The sequence below is a fragment of the Cervus canadensis genome, chromosome 17 (genome assembly GCF_019320065.1).
Source record: "Cervus canadensis isolate Bull #8, Minnesota chromosome 17, ASM1932006v1, whole genome shotgun sequence".
NCBI lineage: Eukaryota > Metazoa > Chordata > Mammalia > Artiodactyla > Cervidae > Cervus > Cervus canadensis.
The window spans coordinates 42,854,921-42,876,776 of NC_057402.1; the positions used below are offsets into that span (position 1 = coordinate 42,854,921).

Sequence of the window (21,856 nt, forward strand, 5' to 3'; positions counted from 1 at the left end):
TTTATATCTTTTATTCACAAGCTACACCAAAGTAAACTGGAGTTAAGTATTTTTAAAATTATTTATTTATTTTGGCTGCACTAGGTCTTCGTTGCTGCGTGGGCTTTCTCTAGTTGCAGCGAGTGGGGGCTACTCTCTAGTTGTGGTGCTTAGGCTTCTCTTGTGGTGGCTTCTCTTGAGGCTCCTGGTCTCTAGAGCACAGGCTCAGTAGTTGTGGCACATGGGTTTAGTTGCTCTGAAGCATGTGGAATCTTCCAGACCAAGGATCTAACCTGTGTCCCCTGCATGGCAGGTAGATTCTTAACCACTGGACCACAAAGGAAGTCCCCTAGTTAAGTAGTTATATGTAAAAAATAAAATTATAGATGAGTGTGTATGCAGTCTAGGAAAAGACATGCTCAAAGCAGAAAAAAAAAAAGAAAAGAAAGAGAATGGTACACCCCATGGCAAAGTAGAAAAACTTTTAAAGACACTAAACACAAAATCAATGGAAAATAGCTGAAAAAAAAAGTCTGCAATGTAGATGTTCGATTGTACACTTAACATGAAGAGTTAGTTTAAATTAATAGAACCGAAAATAGTAAATGGACAGGACTTGGCAGTTCTCAAAAGAAGATGTTCAAATGGCCAATACAAAGGAAAATGGAGCCTTCATCAACTGTATTTTTATAGTCCCGGCTTATGATGTTCCTACTGTGCTACTCTACCAGTCCGTGCCTTGTTGGAATCTAAGAGGGTGGGTTTCCTCCCTGGTGTTTCCGGCAGCCGTATAAGGGGACTCCCTGGGACTGGGGCCCTGAGTCTTGCTGTCAGTGCTTGGGGTCATTCGTCACCTCCTGGCTCCTCAGGAACCCCTGATAGTCTTTCTACCTCCACCCTCCCCCACCTCAGGGCCCACGTTCGCCCTTCTGTGCACTACCATGCACCCCGGACTCGTCTCATTTGAATTTTCCAAAGGCTCTTCCCATGTGGATGACTAAAGCTCTTCAGATTGGCACAGTGCCTATTTATCTGTTCAATAACTAGTTCAGGGGCCATGGACAGGCAGAACCAGCCTGGTCACAGGTGCATCTGTTGCAGACTCGAGGCCTGAAAACTGAAGATGACTTCAGCCATCAAAGGGGAACCCTAGTCCAGAAATCACTGTGTCACCACCCCTGGAGGCCTGTTCTCTTGGGACTTTAGGGAAATGATAGTTAATTCATGGTAATGACTGAACCACACTCAGGAATGAGAACTCGGAATGTTTCCACGACTTTGTTGTTCAGTAGCTCGGTTGTGTCCCACTCTTTACAACCCCCATGTACTGCAGCACTCCAGGCTTCCCTACCCTCTACTATCTCCAGGAACTTGCTCAAACTCATGTCCATTGAGTCAGTGATACCATCCAACCATCCCATCCTCTATCATCCACTTCTACTTTTGCCTTCAATCTTTCCCAGCATCAGGATCTTTTCCAATGATACCTGTTAAAGGCCCCCCTGGCCCCAGCCCTTCCCTTCTGAACATCCTGGGTGTGTGATCAGTACAGGCTTTGCTCTGCAGTGCCCAGGCACTGTGTTCTGTTCTCTTACCACTACCACCACCCCACCTCTCAGCTTCCTTCTCCCTTTTTCTCTTGCAGTCTTTCCCTCTTTTCTTTCTCTCTTCACACAGTATGTTTTCTCTGCAGAGTGGGGGTGCTCAGGGCATTCCAAACCCATCTGGGGTCCAGGAGCCCCGTGCCTCTCAGGCCTTCCGTGCACGTGAGGTCCAGGCCCCTCACTGGCCTCCTGTGCCTCGCAGCCCAGGGGCGCCCACCCAGCGCCTTCCACCCTTTGCTCTTGTCCTGAGAATGAGACCTCAGGGTGGTGGGGGTTTGCCTTCAGGGCACAGACTGCCGGGAGAACGGACAGCACCCCAAGCTGGAAAACACCAGGGCCTCAGTGACCACCCAGGGTGCTGGGAGAGCCTGGGTGATGGAGCAGAGAGTGTAGCCATGGAGGGGTGGTGATACGGCAGAGAAAGACAGAGAATGTTCCAGGAAGAGGGGAAGACAGGGCCCAGAGCACAGAGTCCCAACTCATGGGAGCTCACTCTTCCTCTCTGGGCCTCAGTTTCCCTTTCCATGAGTGGAGCGCACATTAAAAAAGAATTTTTTGGCTGTGCCACAGGTGGGATCTAGTTCCCTGACCAGGGATTGAACCCCGTGACCCCTGCTTTGGAAGCACGGAGTCTTAACCACTGGACCACCAGGGACAAGTCCCTATACTTTGGCAAATTTGGTTCTTTTGGCTTCCCCTGTGATTCAAAGCAAGCCCAGACATGCTGGGGAGACCCCCAGGTCTTCAGGGTGTAGGAGCCAGGATGATGAGCAGGAGCAAGGGAAGAACAGAAGGAGGGGGGCCCTGCAGAATGGAGCAGAAATTGGCCCATCTCTTGGGTTCTCTGCGTTCTCACAGATTGGCTGTTCTCTGGAGCCAGCCACTTGGGGAGCAGTGGGCAGAGAGGAGGGTGTGGGAGAGGAGCCACGGCAAATGTGGCTGCCTGGGAAATGTTTTGAGGCCTAATGAGAGTATGTGCACCCCCAGCATTCCAGGTAATAACAAAGCAGGCACTTTAGAGACTCTGGGTTTCTGTCCTTTCCTCAGTGATTTTTTTTTTTTTTTCCTTTTCTAACCTTTACTCAAAAAGGGGCTGGTGGAGAGCTAACGTTTGCTGAGCATCACTCTGCTCTAGTAGATGTACAACACTTTCAGAAGAACCACATTTCACCTCCGTGTTTTCCATGGAAGGACCTGTGGTTCAGAGATGTTAGGCATCTTGCTCAGGGTCATACAGCTGGGAACGGGCAAAAGGCAGCAGATCTGAGCCTCCATCTGTGTGGGTCTCAAGCCCTAGCTCTTGTCATGTCCTCATGACATGAGGACATTTTCCCTGAGTGGCTTTTCCTCTGAGTTCTTCAGAGCCCCGGGTTCCTCCAGGATCCCTCAGGGGCACCCCCAGGCAGCAGGGACTTGAGGGAGCTAGGGAAGCCAGCAGCCAGAGCACTACCCTTCTTGGCCAGCTTGACTGGCATTTGATTGCATGCTGAGAAGAGCCCTTCTGAATTGTACGCTCTGCTGTCACCATCCTGAAATACACTTTATTTTTTTGGAGACCATTTTTTTCTTAATTAATTAATTTTTTTTTCAGCTGTGGTGGGTCTTCTTGCTGTACACAGGCTTTCTCTAGTTGCTATCAGTGGGGGCTACTCTTCATTGAGGGTCACGGGCTTCTCGTTGCAGTGGCTTCTCTTGTGCAGCACGGGCTCTGTGGCGCGCAGGCTTCAGTAGCTGCAACTCACGGGCTCTAGAGCACAGACTCAGTAGTCGTGGTGCACGGGCTTAGTTGCTCTGCGGCATGTGGGATGTTCCCCGACCTGGGGTCCAGCCGGTGTCCCTTGTGTTGCAAGGCAAATTCTTAACCACTGGACCGCCAGGGAAGCCCCATCCTGAAATTCTTAACCATTTTGTTAACAAGGGGCTCGCTTATTTGTTTTGCATTAGGCCCCACAAATTGCATAGTCCATCCCACTGAACTGGTTTTCAGGTTAAGCATCACCTGAGAAGATTTCCTTAACTTGCGGGAGGGGACGCTTGGAGGGACAGGACGTCCTGGCCTGAGCTTACCCTGTGGTTTTTCTTGCAGTGAGACCATCATGTTTTTGCACCAGATCTTTTACCAAGGCCTGAAGGCCCGCATCTCCAGCTGGCCCACGCTGGTCCTGGGTGAGTAGCAGCCCTGGCAGGGGTCCTCTGCCCCTCCATCCCCACCCCAACCTGGGAAGTCCATCTACAGTGGCCACCCCCTCCCCCCCCCACCCCCAGCTGGCAAGACTTTTGTCCTTGCAGAATATACCAGAAGGGCCCTTTAAAAACTCCCAGGAACCCTCAGAGGGCTCAGAGGAGGAAAGACAAATTGGCAAAAGCTACATTTCTGGGAGGAAGTGATATATTTTTAGTTTATCTGTTTTTCCCTTTTAAAAATAAAATATATGTACCCGTTTGAGAAAATTCGAGAATCCAGAAAAGTAGGAAATGGTTAAAAATATCAGCCATAGTTCTGCTTCCCAAAGATAACTACTGTAAACACTTGGGTTTGTTTCCTTCCAATTTTTTTTTTCTATGCATAGATCTTGGTGTGTTTTTTTTCCCATTTTACATAATTGCAAACATACTGAATATAGAATTTGAATCTTACTGTGGGGTTTTTTTTTTACTTAACGTTATTGCATAAGCATTTTCTCAAGCTAAAGCACACTTTTTGATGACTGTGTAGTGCTCCAGGGCCCTGTGAATCTGCCACCGTCTATGTAGACATCTCCCCCTTCTTGGCTCTTAAAGATGTTCTGCCTTTTTGCTGTTACTAGAAACAATAATGTCTACACATGAGGTGGTCTCCATATTAGAGAGCAGTTCCCTGAGATAGGTGTCCAGAGGCTGAATGACTGAAACAAGGGGGGTGGACTCCCCGCTCTGTACCCACCGTCATATTTCTCTCCAAGTCCTCACTCCTGAGAGTGATGTATAGGGGTACCTCTCGCTTCTTGTCTCTCCCACCCTGGGTAGCATCTTCCTTCCACCTAATTCAACAGGAAAAAGTGAGTGTTGTGTCACTTCTGCTGTGAAGTCAAGGAAAAAGGCTCAGGAAGGTGAAGGGACCGCTGAGAGAGGAGAGGCTCCCCTGCCCACAGGCCAGGAGACTTCCACGGGGAGTGAGCGCTATTTCTGTTTTTCTCAGGTCAAAGAGACCTGTTTTCTCCAAGATCAAAAGAAGAAGCAGGTGACTCAGTGGTAAAGAACAGGCCTGCCAATGCAGGAGACATAAGAGCCGTGGTTTGATCCTTGGGTCAGGAAGATCCCCTGGAAGAGGAAATAGCAACCTGCTCCTATATTCTTGCCTAAAAAACACCATGGACAGAGGAGCCTGGCAGGCTACATCCCATAGGGTCACAAAGAGTTGGACACGACTTAATGACTAAGCAAACACACACACATACACTAGAAAGAAGAAAAAGGCTGTACTTTCTGTCCTCATAGGATTGATGAGGTGATCCACTGGGTAGGTGGATGCCTTGCGTAAGAGCTCCCAGTTAAGAGTTTGTTACAAGGAAGTTTTTTCCTTTTATTGAAGTATAGTTAACTTACAATGTTGTGTTCATTTCAGCTGTACAGCAAAGTGATTCAGTTATATCTATATATACGTTCTTTTTGTAATATTCTTTTCCATTATGGTTATTATGGGTTATTGAATATAGTTCCTGGTGCTATACACTGGATGTGTGCGTGCTCAGTCGTGTCCGACTCTTTGCAACCCCACGGACTATAGCCCTCCAGGCTCCTCTGTCCATGGAATTTTCCCAAGAAGAATACTGGAGTGGGTAGCCATTTCCTCCTCCAGGGGGTCTTCCCTACTCAGGGATCAAACCTGCGTCTCCTATGTCTCCTGCCATAGCAGGCAGCTTGTTTACCACTGAGCCACCAGGGAAGCCCTGTGCTATACAGTAGGACCTTCTCATTTATCCGTTCTATATGTAAAAACTTAGAAATGCTAAACCCAAGCTCCCACTCCATCCATCCCCATCCCCCTCCCTCTTGGCAACCACAAATCTGTTCCCTAAGTCTGTGAGTCTGTTTCTGTTTTGTATATAAGTTCATGTCATATTTAGATTCCACATATAAGTGATATCATATGGAGTTTGTCTTTCTCTGTCTGACTTACTTCACTTAGTATAATCATCACTAGCTGCATGGTCTTTCTCTTTAATGGGGTTAGTAAGCAGATGTTTTAGAACAATGGTCCCCAATCTTTTGGGTACCAGGGACTGATTTCATAGAAGACAGTTTTTCCACGGACCAGGGTTAGGGGGATGGTTTCAAGATGTTTCAAGCACAGTACATTTATTGTGTACTTTATTTCTAATCTAACACTGCTGTTGATCTGACAGGAAGTACTGGCCTGGAGGTGGGGGGACCCCTGTTTTAAAGGCTCCATCCCATCCCATCAAGTGTTGAAGGGCAGGTCTGGGCTTTCGAGAGCTGGAAGGACAGGATGCTAGACACCCAGGAGGTTGAGACTGACGGGCCAGCAGGGGCTGCAGAGCTGGGAGGGTGGAGACAGGGGACCCACCTGTGAGGGAACAGAGACTCAGGAAAGCATGTCATGGGGTGGAAAGCCCTGGAACAAAGGAGTCAGGAAACCTGGTTCCAAGCCAGCTGCTGACTCACCTTGTGGCCTCTTACAGGTCCCAGTCACAGATGGGACACTCTGGGAGGGAAGCCCCCTGGAGGGAGGAGGGCACTGGGGTGATGTAATTACAACAGAGGCCAAGGACAACCCCACAGGTGCTCTGAGACCCAGGTGGCCCCTCAGAGAGGGGCATTGACTGGCCCGAGGGGCTGGTCATCGAGGCAGGGGCTCGGACTGTCATGGGCCCAGCTTGTGCAGGGCAGCTTCCTTCAGCGGAGAGCAGTTCCCACGCAGGAAGGACCCAGCTGATAGCCAGGGGAGAAGCACCTGTGTCCTAAAAGGGGCCCAGGGGCCCCCCCACAGCACCCTCCACACCTGCTTTCTCTGGCCCTCTAGGTGTCAGACTAGATAGGGCTCCATCTCAAAACCCTGTGGTTCTGATGTGATTGATCCTGGTGCCTGGGGCCTCCCTGTCTCTCCTAGGAGAGGGCAGTGGGTCCAGGGTCGGCTCTGAAGGCAGGGTTTTCTCTGGGACCTCCTGGGCAGGGCTGGGGAAGCCGAGGGCCTGGGGGAGGGCGTCAGCCCCTCACCCCACACCGAGGGCGCCCCCGCTGCCCGCTGAGCCCCGCCTCCTTGCAGCCGACCTGTTCGACATCCTGCTGCCCATGCTCAACATCTACCAGGAGTTCGTGCGCAACCACCAGTACAGCCTGCAGATCCTGGCGCACTGCAAGCAGAACCGCGACTTCGACAAGCTACTCAAGCACTACGAGGCCAAGCCCGACTGCGAGGAGAGGACGCTGGAGACCTTCCTCACCTACCCCATGTTCCAGGTGTGCCGCCCCACCTGCCGCCCTGCCAGGGCGCATGCGCACATGGGTGGCTGGGTGGTGGGGCCGGGAGGGGTGCGACCGGCAGAGAGCCAGGCCTGTGGGGCAGGGCAGGGGTAGGGGTGGAGAGGCTCGTCCCACCCAAGACCCTGGCTCCAAGTCTGAGATCGGGAGAGTCTGAGATCGGAAGTGCAGTGGGGGTCCTTGGTGCTGAGAACCCTTGTCTCTGCGCCCCCATCCCTTCCCGGGCTCTGTCTCTCCCCTGTATTTCATTTCATCGCCACCTCTCTCCTGCCTCACCTCCCCGCCCCCGCAGATCCCCAGATACATCCTGACGCTGCACGAGCTCCTGGCGCACACCCCTCATGAGCACGTGGAACGCAACAGCCTGGACTATGCCAAGTCCAAACTGGAGGAGCTGTCCAGGTAAGCCCAGCAGCGGGTCCCCACACCAGGGAACCCAGGTCCCCACATCACGGGGCAGGCCCAGGCTTGAGGGTGCCCCCACCAGGAGTTCGCTGAGCCCAAGTGGCCAAAACTCATGTTTCTGGTTAAGATTGCGAGGGGTGGGGACCCATAGCCTGTCCCACCTGGAGGCAGAATCCCCAGGAGCAGTCTGAGGGGTTTACAGCTCCAGTCCAGGTGGGCACCGGCGAGATGGGATGGGTGGCTTGCTGTCCCTGGCATAGGTGGGGCCCAGCAAGGGCCTGGGTGGTCAGTGGGCCCATCTCCGGGACTCGCAGACACTCTCTGCCCATTTACTTGGTTCTCCAGCGTCAATGTGTCAATGCTTGTGGCTTTAGGGGCTCCATGGTGTCCCGAGTGTTGGGCCCTCATGTATCCCAGGCTCTGTTCAGCAGTAGGCAGTGTCCATGAGTGGACAGGCCATGGGCGGGCCATTGTCAGAGGCCAAAGCCCCATAGTCAGGGCCTCCCCTGCTCTCCCTCAGTCCCTGGAGCACGGTCTCTGCCCAGGCAGGAGCAGAGGGACCAGGGAGGAGGGCTGCCACACCCAGGTGGTGGGGAGGGGGATTCCCCATCTGTGGGGGCAGGGTAGCATGGAGGGGAGGAGCTTCAGACTCTAGTGTTTCCTGAAAATGGAACCCACTAGAGTTTCTGATGCATGAGGTAAGAGGACAGAGAGAGAACATAGGAGTCGAAAGGGAGTCTGAGCCTGAGCAGCCTCAAGGATGGCACCGCCACGATGCAAGGTGTAGAAAACCGCTGGAGGGGCAGGTTTGAAGGGGTCTTCTTCGCTTCATGGGAGCTCTGTTGGGGGTGTGTTGGGCCTGAGATGGACGACAGCAGTGGAGATGACAAGGAGGGAGAGTCGGTGTTTGACTCTGGAGTTTAGGGAGGCGAGGTGGAACAGATCATCAGCTCAAACATGGTATTTAAAGTCACCAGCTGGGACTTCCCTGGCGGTCCAGAGATTAAGACTCTGCACTTCCACTGCAGGAGGTGTGGGCTCGATCCCTAGTCAGGGAACTAAGATCCCACATACCACATGGTGCAGCCAGAATTTTTTTTAAAAAGTCACAAGATTGATGAGATCACCAAGGGAGTGAGTTTAAGCAGGAATGAGGTATGAACCAAAGGTTGAGCCCTGGGGCGTCCCCCAGCGGAGGCCAAGAGGTGAGGAGGGGCCTTATGGTCAGAGATGGATGGGTCTGCACGGTGTGGGGCTCAGCCACCAGCCCTGCTGGAGCCCCGCCCACCACCCAGAGCCCTCAACAGCTTCCCGAGTTCAATGAGTGGAACTTGTTGGGCAGCTGGGCAGAGGGAGGACCAGTCTGGCCTGGGGCAGGGCACAGACCCCACAGTGAAGAATTCGGGAGAAGGTGTAAGCAGGGCGTGACTGCAGACTAACAGAACCATTGTGGGGTGTGGACCCCAGTTCTCTCAGGCCACAGGGAGTCAGTACAGTGTACTCTTCCCCGGAGAGAAGATTTGGACCCCGCTGTGAGTTCCTGGACCCTGCGGGATGCCCTGTCCCAGTGCAGGCAGGGGTACAGGAGGCACGTGGGTGCCAGGGAACTTGGCCCAAGACCCCAGTCCCCTCTCCCCCCTGGTGCTGGGTGTACAGACTGCTCTTCCTTTGTCTCCCTGCCCATCACCTACACCTGGTCCTGAGCCCAGCCTGAGCAGCACAAAAGAGGGTTTTCCCATGTGACAGCAGCCCTTTCATCCTCCTCCCACCTTCCCTGGGGTCTGAGGAAAGCTGCAGCTGACTAGAAGCCAGAAGATAACCAGCCCCTCCCTGGCCAACCTCAGAGCCCTGCACCCCTCACCTCTGGGGGCATTTGTCCCACTTCCTTTCCTGAACCCCTCACTCCTAGGCTCCAGGATAACCCAGGTCATCACTTCCAGTTCCCCCAGGAGCCTCAGGCCCTGGAAATCCCAGGCCACCTTCCCAGAGTCCCCAAACTTCCCTAACCTAGGCTCCCCCGTTGCAGACTGCAGCCTGGGTCTGCCGTTTACCCTGAGCCACTGTAGTTTATACATGTCTAACAGCCATCCCCAGATGGCTCAGGGGTAAAGAGCCCACCTGCCAGGGCCAGAGACATAGGAGACCTGAGTTCGATCCCGGGGTCCAGAAGACCCTTGGAGGAAAAAATGACAACCCACTCCAGTATTCTTGCCTGGAGAATCTCATGGACACAGGATGCTGGCTGGCTATAGTTCACAGGGTCCCAAAGAGTCAGACACGACTTGGCAACTAAGCAACAAAGTTTTTATTTTTTTTTGATGTGGACCATTTTTTAAAGTCTTTATTGAATTTGTTACACCATTGCTTCTGTTTTATGTTTGGGTTTTTTATGCTGAGTCTGACAGCACCTGGGATCTTAGCTCCCTGATCAGGGATCAAACCTGCGACTCCTGCACTGGATTGTGAAGTTTCAGCCACGGGACCGCCAGGGAGTCCACCCCCTCATTTTGAGCACCTCTAGCCTCTTGAGCCAATCTCTCACTCTCTGCAAGAGAGTCTGATTGCCTTGGGCTGCTACCAAAAGTGAAGTACTTTTGGAGGCTGGAGGAAGGATGGCTACTTCCATCCACAGAACTACCTGAAAGGTCCCTCCCTGGCCCGTGCCCATGTGTTTTCCTGAAGAAGGCTAAGGCCTGGAGAGAGAAGAGCATTGCTGGGAAGGTGGGGGTGGGATGGGTAGAAAACCAAAGCTTCTAAGGCAGAGACCTCATCTCGATGCCCCAGTCTGATAGCCGGCAAAAATGACAAGTTATCATATATCAGCTTTTTTTAACAGTAACATTTTCGCAGCCCTGATAAGGGCAATGGTCACCACCTTTTATTTAAGCACCTGTCATTGCATGAGGTCAGCCCATGCAATGCATTATTTTCCATCCTCACCCCAACAGTTACAAATGGGAAGCTAAGTATTCGAGGGGTTGAGTAATGCTTTCAGCATCAATCACGCTGATTCCCCTGTTCACAGCTCCAGCTCCACCCATGTCATCTCTCATTGTTACGGGGTTTAAATTGGATCATGTCTACGAGAGAACTCTGTTAACCACTGGATATTCGTCAGCTCTCTGAGTGGTCTTACTTGTGGAATTTCAGGCATCAACAAAGAGGAGACTTTGTGCTTTCCTTAGAGTAGGTGGGGTACTTTTTCCAGACCTCCTTCCAAAAAAAAATATATATTCACTACTTTCCTAAGACTCCTGGAAACACATGGAGGATCTTAGCAAAGTTGTTAAGTCACTCATACCTTTTCCCACCAATGCTATTTTAAAAAGCAGTTAAGTACTGCCACCTCATGGAGAGGAGCAGTGTTGCAGCAGTCAGAACCAGAACAGAAAGTTGCAAGTGTTCTTAGATGAAGGGGCAAACTGTGTCTTGCTTAAACCTCCTAGTTGTGCTGGAGCCCATAGAAATAAACTGCAGTCAATCTTTCCTTGAGCCAACTGGATTTCCAGGTGGTCCAAAAATAAGTCATTCTGGAACCCAAACATTAAGGAAACAACCATATAAAGAGTGTGCAAGGGGGGAGAAGGAAGTGTGACAAATTGAGATAGTAGCATTGACATATACACACTAGCACATGTAAAATAGCTAGTGGGAAGCTGCTGAATAGCACAGGGAGCTTAGCTCAGTGCTCCGTGATACTCTAGAGGGTGGGTTACTCTGTGATACTCAGTGGGAGGAAGGATCTAGAGGGAGGGGACATATATGTGTGTGTATAGCTGATTCATCTGAATATTACTACTGGAAAAACCATAGCTTTGACTATACAGACCTTCGTCAGCAAAGTGATGTCTTTGCTTTTTCATACGCTGTTTAGGTTGGCCATAGCTTTCCTTACAAGGAGCAGGTGTCTTTTAATTTCATGGCTGCAGTCACTGTCTGCAGGGATTTTGGAGCCCAAGAAAATAGTCTGTCACTGTTTCCACATTTCCCCCTTACATTTGGCATGATTCATTGGAAAAGACCCTGATGCTGAAAAGATTGAGGGCAGGAGAAGAAGGGGGCAACAGAGGATGAGATAGTTGGAAGGCATCATCAACTCGATGAACATGAGTTTGAGCAAACTCTGGGAGATAAAGGAGAACAGGGAAGCCTGGTGTTCTGCAGTCCATGGGGTCACAAAGAGTCACATACAGCTGAGCGACTGAACAACAACAAATAGCTAATTCAGATTATTATATAGCTAAAGCGACTGTACTCTGATTTCAAATTTTAATTAATCTTTTTAAAAGAACGTGCAGAGGGGGGAAACAAACACATTTCCCCGAGGCAGGAGTGAGCTTGGTTTGTTTTCTGGATGGAAATGAGGCCGGTAGTGGGGTAAGAGGCAGGTAATGAACAAAGAATGTCTTCTATATGCCCATCTTCTTCCCAGCTCTGCTGTCTCTCCTCCATGTGGGTCAGACCATCTTCTCAGCCTCCCAGAGCTGTTGGAGAATTAGAGGAGCCCACGCCTGTAAAGTGCACGCACACAGTGGGCTCTCTGTGCGTGTAGGCTCTCTCACCTTTGGTGACCACAGGTTCTATCCGAGAATCCAGGCTCTCTTCCCAGGTCCAGCCAGAGACCCGGCATTGCATCCTCCCTGGGCTGGTCTCTGACTGTTCATCCTCACAGGATAATGCACGATGAAGTCAGTGAGACCGAGAACATCCGGAAAAACCTGGCCATTGAACGCATGATCATTGAAGGCTGCGAGATCCTTCTGGACACCAGCCAGACCTTTGTGAGACAAGGTATGGCCTCTCTACCCTGTGTCCCCCACCCATCCCCGGCCAGGTGGGCCCCGGCAGCAGGAGGCAGGCCACACTCAGTGACACCACCAGTTGGCTCGGCTGCCGCGTGCCAAAGCCTGCCGGCATGACTGCGGCGTATTCCGGGCCTGCCGGGGGAAATGTGACAGCTATGTGTAGACGGCGGTGTCTATACATACAGACACCTGATATTGTCAGTTTTCACAGTTTCCTTGTCTCTAGATGTAAACACAATTCTTCCCAGATGGCCTTGGTTTGTCTACTGTATACCATCGTAAACACCGGCATGTCCTTTGAAGGAGAGAATACGGGGTGGAGGATGAGGCCAGGTTCTGACTGGCCCCCTGAGTCGTGAGCAGTTGCAGTGTCCAAGGTGGCGTTGACAAGGGTCAGTCCCTCTGTCCTGTACTCAGCCTCCTTGGCCTCTTGGGGAGGCCGTGATCACAATGGTTCTGGGTGCGGTCCCCTCACTCTTGGGCTTCAGCTGACCTTGGGGACACTGTTAAGAGGCTCAGCCCTAGTGAGAAGGGTGGGTGAAGCTCTCTGGAGCCCAAGGGACTGACTTCCAACTTGGGGATGTTAGAGCCACAGTGCCTTTAAGGTCAGCTCCTTCAGATTCGACGGCCTGTGGGAAATTCAGTGTCTCCTTTCATGCCCAGAGGTGATGCCTCAGGATGGACCTCCACCTTCCTTCCTTCCTTCCTTCCTTCCTTCCTTCCTTCCTTCCTTCCATCTAGTCCTGGAGGTCTCTGACTACATGAAAGGCTGGCCTGAGCAGCTGGCACTGGTCCCCGCTGCCCTTGGCCTGAACCCCCTCTACTGGGAGTTTGTTCTGAGCCCCTGTGTCCTTCCCCAGGGTCTACCCTGGGACCTGCTGAGCCCAGAGTCAGCCTAGCCTGTGACCCACTCCCCTGAGCTGTGCTGTGCCCAAACTGAGGGGCTGGGCTGGACCTGGAGATTAAACAGGGAGCCCAACAAGCCCTTTCTCATTTATTCTGTCTCACCACCTCCGTGGATGCCTGCCCTATTCATGCCAGTCCAGCTCATATCTCCAGGGATGCCCAGAGAGTAGACCCTGCTCCTCCCTCCAGGGCTGAATGTGCGGGGGAGAGGGGCTCAGGATACAGGGAAGGGGGTCCATGCAGTGATGAATGTGGGCAGGACGCAGAGAGGTGGCCCAGAGCAGGACTAGGGAGAATCAGGGAGGGCTTCCCGAGGAGGTGGCATTGGACTGCAGCAGAACACACCGTGATCAATTGGCCATGTCAACAGTGGCTGCATGTGGCAGCAGGGTGTGTCTTGCTCATCTCTCTGGGCCACAGCCAGCTCCCCACTTCTGCAGTCTCCTGCCACCCCCAGGCCCCAGCCTAGTCCTGCATTCTCACCCTAGGGGCTATGTCCTTCAGCGTTCCTTTGCTTTCTAAGGTCCTGGCCCTGGCTGGGTGGGTCAAAGTTCTGGCATGGAGCTTCTCTCGTCATCCCCCGCCCCCCTAAACCCCACCATGTGGCCCCAAGGAAGGGCTGGAGGGGGTGGCTGAGTCACCTGTCTGCTACCAGGAGCCAGGATTGCCTGGTCCCACTGCCATGGCCACCGGCATCGCCACCCACGTGCAGCTTCAAAGCTGGCTCAGAGGCACAGGTTGTCCTGGGAGATGGACTCAGGGTCTCTCCTCCATCCACAGGTTCCCTCATCCAGGTGCCCATGTCCGAGAAGGGCAAGATCACCAGGGGGCGCCTGGGGTCCCTGTCCCTGAAGAAGGAGGGCGAGAGGCAGTGCTTCCTGTTTTCTAAGCACCTGATCATCTGCACCAGAGGTTCTGGCGGAAAGCTTCACCTGACCAAGGTAAGGCCGGGGCTGGGGAGCTGCTGGGGCTGGAGGTCGGACACCACAGTGACCTGGGGGTCCTGACCAACACTGACCAGGGCCCAGACAGTGGGCAGGGGTGTCAGAGATGCTCAAATATACACACACACACGCTGACTGCTCCAACTGGAAGCTTGGAATGAGCGAACCATTCATGGATTTTCTACTGGAGAAGTCATGGGAAATGGGAAAGTGAGTACAAAAAGTGAGTACAAAGGGCCCCCCCCCCCCACAGCTGGGAGCTGGGTCAGAGGAGCCAGGGGGTTCTGAGAAGCTCTTTCTTACATTTTTATTTCTTTATTTTTAATTTATTTATTTCTGACTGTGCCGGGTCTTTGTTGTTGAGAATGGGCTTTTCTCTAGTTTTGGCAAGTGGGGGCTGCTCTCTGGTTGCAGTGCCTGGGCTTTTCATTGCAGTGGCTTCTCTTGCTGCAGAGCAGACTCCAGGCCCACAGGCTTCAGTAACTGCAGCGAATGGGCTCAACAGTTGCAACTCCTGGGGTCTAGAGCACAGGCTTAGTAGCTGGGGTGCACAGGCTTTGTTGCTCCAAAGCATGTACGATCTTCCTGGACTGGGGATTGAACCCATGTCTCCTGCATTGGTAGGCAGGATTCTTTACCACTGGACTACCAGGAAAGTCCCCAGATAAGCCCTTAAAAGTCCCGTGTGTGTATGTGAGGGGCCAGTGGAGGATGGTCACATCTGGCTGAGGCAGAGCAGCACCCAGAGCCTTTTTCTCATTTCCAACCAAAAAGGAGATCAGACAGCACCCATTTCTGACGCCTTTGAGCACTCACACCCCCAGCACCCCAGGCAGAAGCTACTGCTCCCCAACACAGCACATGGCTTATCCCACTGTTGAGAGCTCAGGATTTGATCCCACCTCTGTTTCTCACACTGTGTGAGCCCGGACACTTCCCGCGCCGGTCCACACCTCACTTCCTCATCTGCTTTGAAATAAGGGTGGCTGTCCTCACCAGGGGCATGCACAGATGCAGGGAGGTGCCCATAGACCTGCTCTGGGAGGTATGATGCCCTTGCCTCTGTAGCGACAGCCTCCCCAAGCTGTGTTCATCCCCATGAAGGCTTGCTTCAGCAGATTTCAACTCTGAACACGCTGTGGCCTTGAGAGGGCCAGAAGGAGCCCTTAATTAAAGCAGAACATCAGGGAAACCATTCTTCCAGACCCTGGACGCCTGGCCCGTAGCTTCCTGCAGCGCTAATAGATCAAGCAGTGGCTTCAGGGAACCTACTGCTTATGTTAACATGTCGACAAATTAGCTGGTCGGCTGCATGGGGGGAAATTAATTTACAAACATGGAATACTCCAGTTTCAACCAAATTGTGTGTCGAGGAAAGCATTCATTATTTATTAGCTCTGGAGTTTCTTTTGGGAAGATCTCTGTCCAGGCTGGAGGAACGGTTCTTCCAGCAGGTGGGAGTCAGTAGGGGTGCTTTGGACTGGAGACTTGAAGGCAGCTTTTCAATCTGAAAGCACATGCCTTTGTGTTTGTTCATTTTATCTTATTTTGGTTTGGGGGGTTGTTTATTTATTTGTTTGAGTTTTAAAAGTCTTTTAGTATACTGGTAAAGATGGAATGTGGGCACTACTCAAATTCTAGCCTTGCTACTTACCCGTGGGTGACCTTACTAAGCCCCAGTTTGCATGCATACTTAGTCACTAAGTCATGTCTAATTCTTTGCAACCCCATGGACTGCAGCATACCAGGCTTCCCTGTCCTTCACTATCTCCTGGAGTCTGCTCAAACTCCTGTCTTTTGAGTGGGTGATGCCATCCAACCATCTCATCCTCTGTTGCCCCCTTCTCCTCCTGCCTGCAGTCTTTCCCAACATCAGGGTCTTTTCCAATGAGTTGGCTCTTCGCATCAGGTGGTCAAAATATTGGAACTTCAGCTTCAGCATCTGTCCTTCCAATGAATAGTCAGAGTTTATTTCCTTTAGGATTAACTGGTTTGATCTCTTTGCTGTCCAAGGGACTCCCAAGAGTCTTTTCCAGCTCCACAGTTTGAAAGCATCAATTCTTTGGCGCTCAGCCTTCTTCATATCCAACTCTCACATCCCTGCATGACTACTGGAAAAACCATAGTTTTGACTAGATGGACCTTTGTGAGCCTAGGCTGAGGGATTTCAGACTTCTGCAGACTTGGGGCCACCAGGTGATGCCTCGGAGCTGCTGTGAGACAAGAAGCGACGTGCAAGCTCTCCATCCCCAGCCCAACCTCACCCTCCTCCAGGAGAGGCATCTCTGAGCCAGTCCCAACTGAGTCACTTCATTGGGCTTCTTTTTAACATTTAATTTTCTTTTGAGATTTTTTTTTATGTGGACCATTTTTAAAATCTTTACTGAATTTGTTACAGTATTGCTTCTGTCGTGTGCTAAGTCACCAGTTATGTCCAACTGTTTATGACCCCATGGACTGTAGCCTGCCAGGTTCCTCTGTCTGTGGGGATTCTCCAGGCAAGAATACTGGAGTGGGTTGCCATTTCCTTCTCCAGGGGATCTTCCCAACCCAGGGTTTGAACCCATGTCTCTTACATCTCCTGCACTGGCAGGCGGGTTCTTCACCACTAGCGCCACCTGTTTTGGTTTTTTGGCCAAGAGACACATGGGATCTTAGTTCTCCGACCAGGGACAAAACCCATACCCCCTGCATTGGAAGGTGAAGTCTTAACCACTGGACCACCAGAGAAGTCCCTGGGCTCCTCATATGAAGATAAAATTCTCCAACTTAAAAACCAGAATACCCTCTTGGCTATGATGTGCACATACACGTGTGTGTCTGTCGCTTTTAGAGTCCCTCCTCGTACTGACATTCTGGAACTCCGAACCTAGAGCATCTCCCCCCCGCCCCCACCCCTGATTCAAGGTGGCCCCGCTCTTTTTCAGAACGGAGTCATATCCCTCATTGACTGCACCTTGCTGGAGGAGCCAGAGAGCACGGAGGAAGAAGGTGAGCGCGAGGCCACCTGCAGGCCAGTGTGTCCTCACACAGATCACACACTCTCACCCCGAGAGGTGGAGCCCAGGCTGTGGGAGGAGAGGAGGATGCTGAAGTTCGGGGATCATTGTCCTGGATCTGGAGAGGCCAGTCTGGGTCTTTAGAGAAGGAGCTCCCTGGCCCAGTGGGTGACCACCTCCACCCCCTTCCTGGTTCCTTCCAAGCTCCTTGGGTCCCTGGGTTTGGGGGTCCCGCAGGTCAGAGAGCACCTTCATTAATGCATCCATGTGCTGCATGCATCGTTGCTCACTGGACAGCCAGGAAGATGCCAGGGAGGTGCCAGACCCAGCTCTGTCCTCCAGCACAAACAGGTGGGGTGTGCAGGGACACACGTGCTCCCACCAGAGGGAGCGTAGGGGACCATCCCCCACAGTGAGGCTGGCGGGACCAGGACCCAGGACTGGAAACAAGACTCGGGGAGAAGGGAGCATGTGAGGGGGACCTCAGCACACCAGAAGGGCCAGGTAGGGGGGCCCAAGTGCCTGGAAAGCCTTGGCATGGGGCTGTCTCTGGATTTCTATCTCCCGGGGAATTAGAGTTGGGGGATGGGCCTGTTATTTGGGGTTAAGGGGTGGCGTCACTGCTCTCTCTCGATTGGACCCAAGTTGCTCCTCGTCTTCCTGCTTCGTGACTCCCCAGCGAGGCTCCGGATCCCTGCCCTAGGGGTACACCGGCTGGATGGGCCATCTCTGCCCTTCTCTAGTTCAGGACTCCATGGGCGGGGCTGTGTCTGAGGACCTCAGATTCTAGTCCCAGCTTGGTCTCGGGCTCAGGTTTTGCTGGGAGCTGGGAGCCTCATCCACACACTCACATACACACACGCATGCCCTGGTCAGCCCCAGGGAGCTGAGCTCTGCACCCCTCATGACCCTCCACCCAGGGCAGAGCCAAGCAGCCCCCACAAGGCAAGAATAAACCTGTAGTAGCTCACCCGAGGCTCTTACCAGCATGATCGTCTTCAGTCTTGGCCACAGCCGGTCCAGACCCCGGTGGAACTATCAGTCCCCAAGCCCTTTTTCCTCCAAGTCCAGGAAAGGTAGAGACACAGCCCCAAGCACCCCCACTTGACATGCAGACACCCCACTTCCGAGCAGCTGAAACCATCGCATCCCCGGGTCACCACACGGAGCAGGAACCCCTCTCCCCAGCAAGGCACCTTCAGATTCTCAAGTGTCAGCACCGGAAGGGTCGGAGAACTCAGAGCCATCACATCCCACTCTACTTGTGGAAAGACGTCTGAAGCCCAGAGCAGGAAGGACACCCCCTCCACCCCAGAGTCACCCAGCAAGTAGAGCCCAGAGCTGTAGCAGGCCCTCGGCAACACTCAGGCCAGTGAATGTGGAGACATTGGAAGGAGTCCCTGAACTGTGATCTTAGTCTTTCCAAATAAAGAGAGTTCAAGGAGCCCTACAGGTTAAGAGTAGAAATAAAAATACCCAGGATTTACTTTGGCTTTGGGGACCTCTCAGCTGAGATAAATGTCCAGCCCAGCAGCTCAAGATCTAAGGTTCTCCACCTGGCCCCTGGATCACCTTGGCAGAGCAGGAAGTGAAGTGAAGTGAAAGTCACTCAGTCGTGTCCGACTGTTTGTGACCCCATGGACTATACAGTCCATGGAATTCTCCAGGCCAGAATACTGGAATGGGTAGCCTTTCCCTTCTCCAGGGGATCTTCCTAACCCAGGGATGGAACCCAGGTCTCCCTTTTTGCAGACAGATTCTTTACCAGCTGAGCCACAAGGGAAGCCCAGGATGCAAAGCAGGAGGACCTGGCTTAACCCCTGCCCAGCAGGGGGTGGGGGTGTCTTACAAAAGTCCTCCCTGAGGACCTCAGACCCTCACTGGGGTTAGGAGAGCAGAGTCAACTGGGGAATCCTAAAAGCTATTCCGACATGGAATCAGAGCTGTCCCTGTGTGGCTGGAAGCTACTCTGTACTCCAGGTCTGTCTTACCATCTTTGAAATGGGGATTCCTCGCCTTAAAAAAGAAAAAAAAGTTCTGATTTAGAATATGAACTTACGGTTTCTGGGAGGAACAGGATTGTTAGAGACTTTGGGAAGGTCATGTACACACTGTTATATTTTAAATGAATAACCAACAAGGACTTCCTATATAGCACAGGGAACTCTGCTCAATGTTATGTGGCAGCCTGGATGGGAGGGGAGTTTGGGGGAGAATGGATATATATGTATATGGATGGCTGAGTCCCTTTGCCATTCACCTAAAACTACCACAATATTGTTCATCGGCTGTACTCCAATACAAAATAAAAAGCTTGGAGTTTGGGAAAAAATAAAAATACACCAAGGCATGAATCCAAAGAAGACAAAAATATAGTTCTGAAGCTAGCAAGAGGCCTGATGCCCTAGCGATGCCATGCCTTCACCACCAGTTGTTTTCCAACTCAAAAAAGGCCCACACTCATCCTGCTAACTCTGTGTTTTGCAACTGGAAGCCAAAGGGTCTGGCCAAGATGTAGACCACTTGGATTTCAAGATCGGGGTGGAACCAAAGGATTCACCACCCTTCACTGTCATCCTCGTGGCCTCGTCCAGACAGGAGAAGGCGGCGTGGACTAGTGACATCAGCCAGGTGAGTGGTATCACCTGTCCCTGAGGGCAGGTGTTACCTTCCTTCATGCCTGCACTGTTTGGAGGAAAGGGCAGCTGCAGGGTCCTAATGGGAAAGACCCAGGTATCAACAGGAACAGCCCCATCCAAGGCTGAGCCCCGCTAGCTGTCTACTCCCCCAAGGCCCCTAGGCCTCCTGTAGGTGTGGGGGCCCCTTGCATCCAGAACATCTGTAGGGCAGGTTTGAGAACCCCAGGTTCCTGGGCTCCCTGTTGGTCCCCTGAGTTTACTACATTCACATCTCTGGTATGAGGCCTGGGAACCTACACATTAGCCCTGCAGTGGGCAGAGGACAGAGGAGGCTGGAGGCCCCACTGAGTTGGCCTTCAATGAGAGAGACCCCAGATCACTGTGGATCTGATCCTGTCCTTGACGTTGGACCTCAGAAATCACCCCGAGAATGGCCAGAGTGAGACACTTTCACTTTCACAAACACCCCGGGGGAGGGGGTGTAGGAATCATTATCCCCATTTTGTAGATAGGGAGGCTGAGGCCCAAGTAGGTCAAGTAAAGTCCCAAAAGGTCACTGAGCTCGGGACTTGACTTCTGGCCAGAATCCACAGGACACTCTGTGTTGACCCTGCCCTTGCCTGGATGGTGCTCTTTGACCCTGTGTCAGGCGGGGGCACGTGAACCCTCACTGAGCAGAGCCCCTGCCAGGCCTGTCTCAGCACAGAGACTGAGGCTCTGACTGGGAGCCCTCTCTCTGACTCCAGTGTGTGGATAACATCCGGTGCAACGGGCTGATGATGAACGCCTTTGAGGAAAACTCCAAGGTCACGGTGCCACAGATGATCAAGTAAGTGCCCAAGCCCCATGTGGTCTGGGCTGAGCTCCAGAGACCGAAGGTCACACAGTGACGTCAGGGGGCTCGGGAGATGCTGAGTGTCACCTCTGGGGTGCTCTAGGCATGTGTTCTGAGTTTACGTCTATTTGGTTGATGGCTTTGATCTAGTTTTTGTAGTTGTTTTTGTCCTGAAAATGTGTATTTTTTTATTGTTGTTCAGTCGTCTGACTCTTTGCAACCCCATGGACTGCAGCACACCAGGCTTCCCCGTCCTTCACCATCTCCCCAGTTTGCTCAAACTCATGTCAGCGATGCCATCCAACTATCTGATCCTCTGTCACCCTCTTCTCCTGCCTTCAATCCTTCACAGCATCAGGGTCTTTTCTAATGAGTCGGTTCTTCACATCACCTGGCCAAAGTATTACAGCTTCAGCATCAGTCCTTCCAATGAATATTTAGGGTTCATTTCCTTTCTGATTGACTGGTTTGATCTCCTTGCAGTCCAAAGGACTCTCAAGAGTCTTCTCTAGCACCACAGTTCAAAAACATCAATTCTTTGGTGCTCAGCCTTCTTTATAGTCCAACTCTCACATTCAATTAGGCTGTTTAAAATAGAATATCAGGAATGACACTTAATGCATTCTTTTTTTTTTTTTTTTAGGAGATGGCTTTTTTAAAAAATATTTATTTGTTTATTTGGCTGCACCGGGTCTTAGTTATGGCATGTGGAATCTAGTTCCCTGACTAGGGATTGCGCCCCCTGCATTGGAAGTGAAGAGTCTTAGCCACAGGACTACCAAGGAAGTCCTTATTTTTTTGTAATTTTTATTTTTTCTTTATTTTTTAATTGAAGGAAAATTGCTTCACAACATTGTGTTGGCTTCTGCCATACATCAAGTTCCCTATTTTTTAAATAGCTATTTTTCTTTGGTTTGAGCACCCCAGGGAGGAGGGACCAGGGGGTGTCCTCCTGCTGAACTCAGCTTTCTGAGCCCCACTGGGCAGTGCAGCCCTGACCTGTACCAGGCCTGCTTCTCCTCCAGCATCCACTCACCTGACCCCCTCATGGCTCGCCCTACCACGGGTGGCCTGCTGGCCTCTGACCTCCATCTGAACCTCTGAATCCCCAGCCTGCTCTGTCCCCCTTACAGACACCAGGAGCCAGCTGACCCACCCTGGGGATGTTGTCCTGCCCAAAGCAAACATCGGGACCCACTGCCTCTTTGCCTCTTGAAGTACACACTCTGGGGAGCTGCAGACCATTGTGGAGCAAGTGT

General features: G+C 52.0%; 1 protein-coding gene across 3 annotated transcripts in view; it reads left to right on the forward strand.

Moving 5' to 3' along the window:
• The window catches only part of RASGRF1 (Ras protein specific guanine nucleotide releasing factor 1), a 102,541-nt gene that overhangs the window by 43,016 nt on the left and 37,669 nt on the right, over positions 1-21,856 (forward strand). For all 3 annotated transcript variants that reach the window (XM_043434494.1, XM_043434495.1, XM_043434496.1), the window contains exons 6-13: positions 3,670-3,749; positions 6,850-7,043; positions 7,357-7,466; positions 12,142-12,260; positions 13,961-14,121; positions 17,052-17,115; positions 19,618-19,754; positions 20,509-20,591. In XM_043434494.1, coding sequence (XP_043290429.1) covers positions 3,670-3,749; positions 6,850-7,043; positions 7,357-7,466; positions 12,142-12,260; positions 13,961-14,121; positions 17,052-17,115; positions 19,618-19,754; positions 20,509-20,591 — 948 coding nt within the window. The remainder of the gene's footprint in view (positions 1-3,669; positions 3,750-6,849; positions 7,044-7,356; positions 7,467-12,141; positions 12,261-13,960; positions 14,122-17,051; positions 17,116-19,617; positions 19,755-20,508; positions 20,592-21,856) is intronic.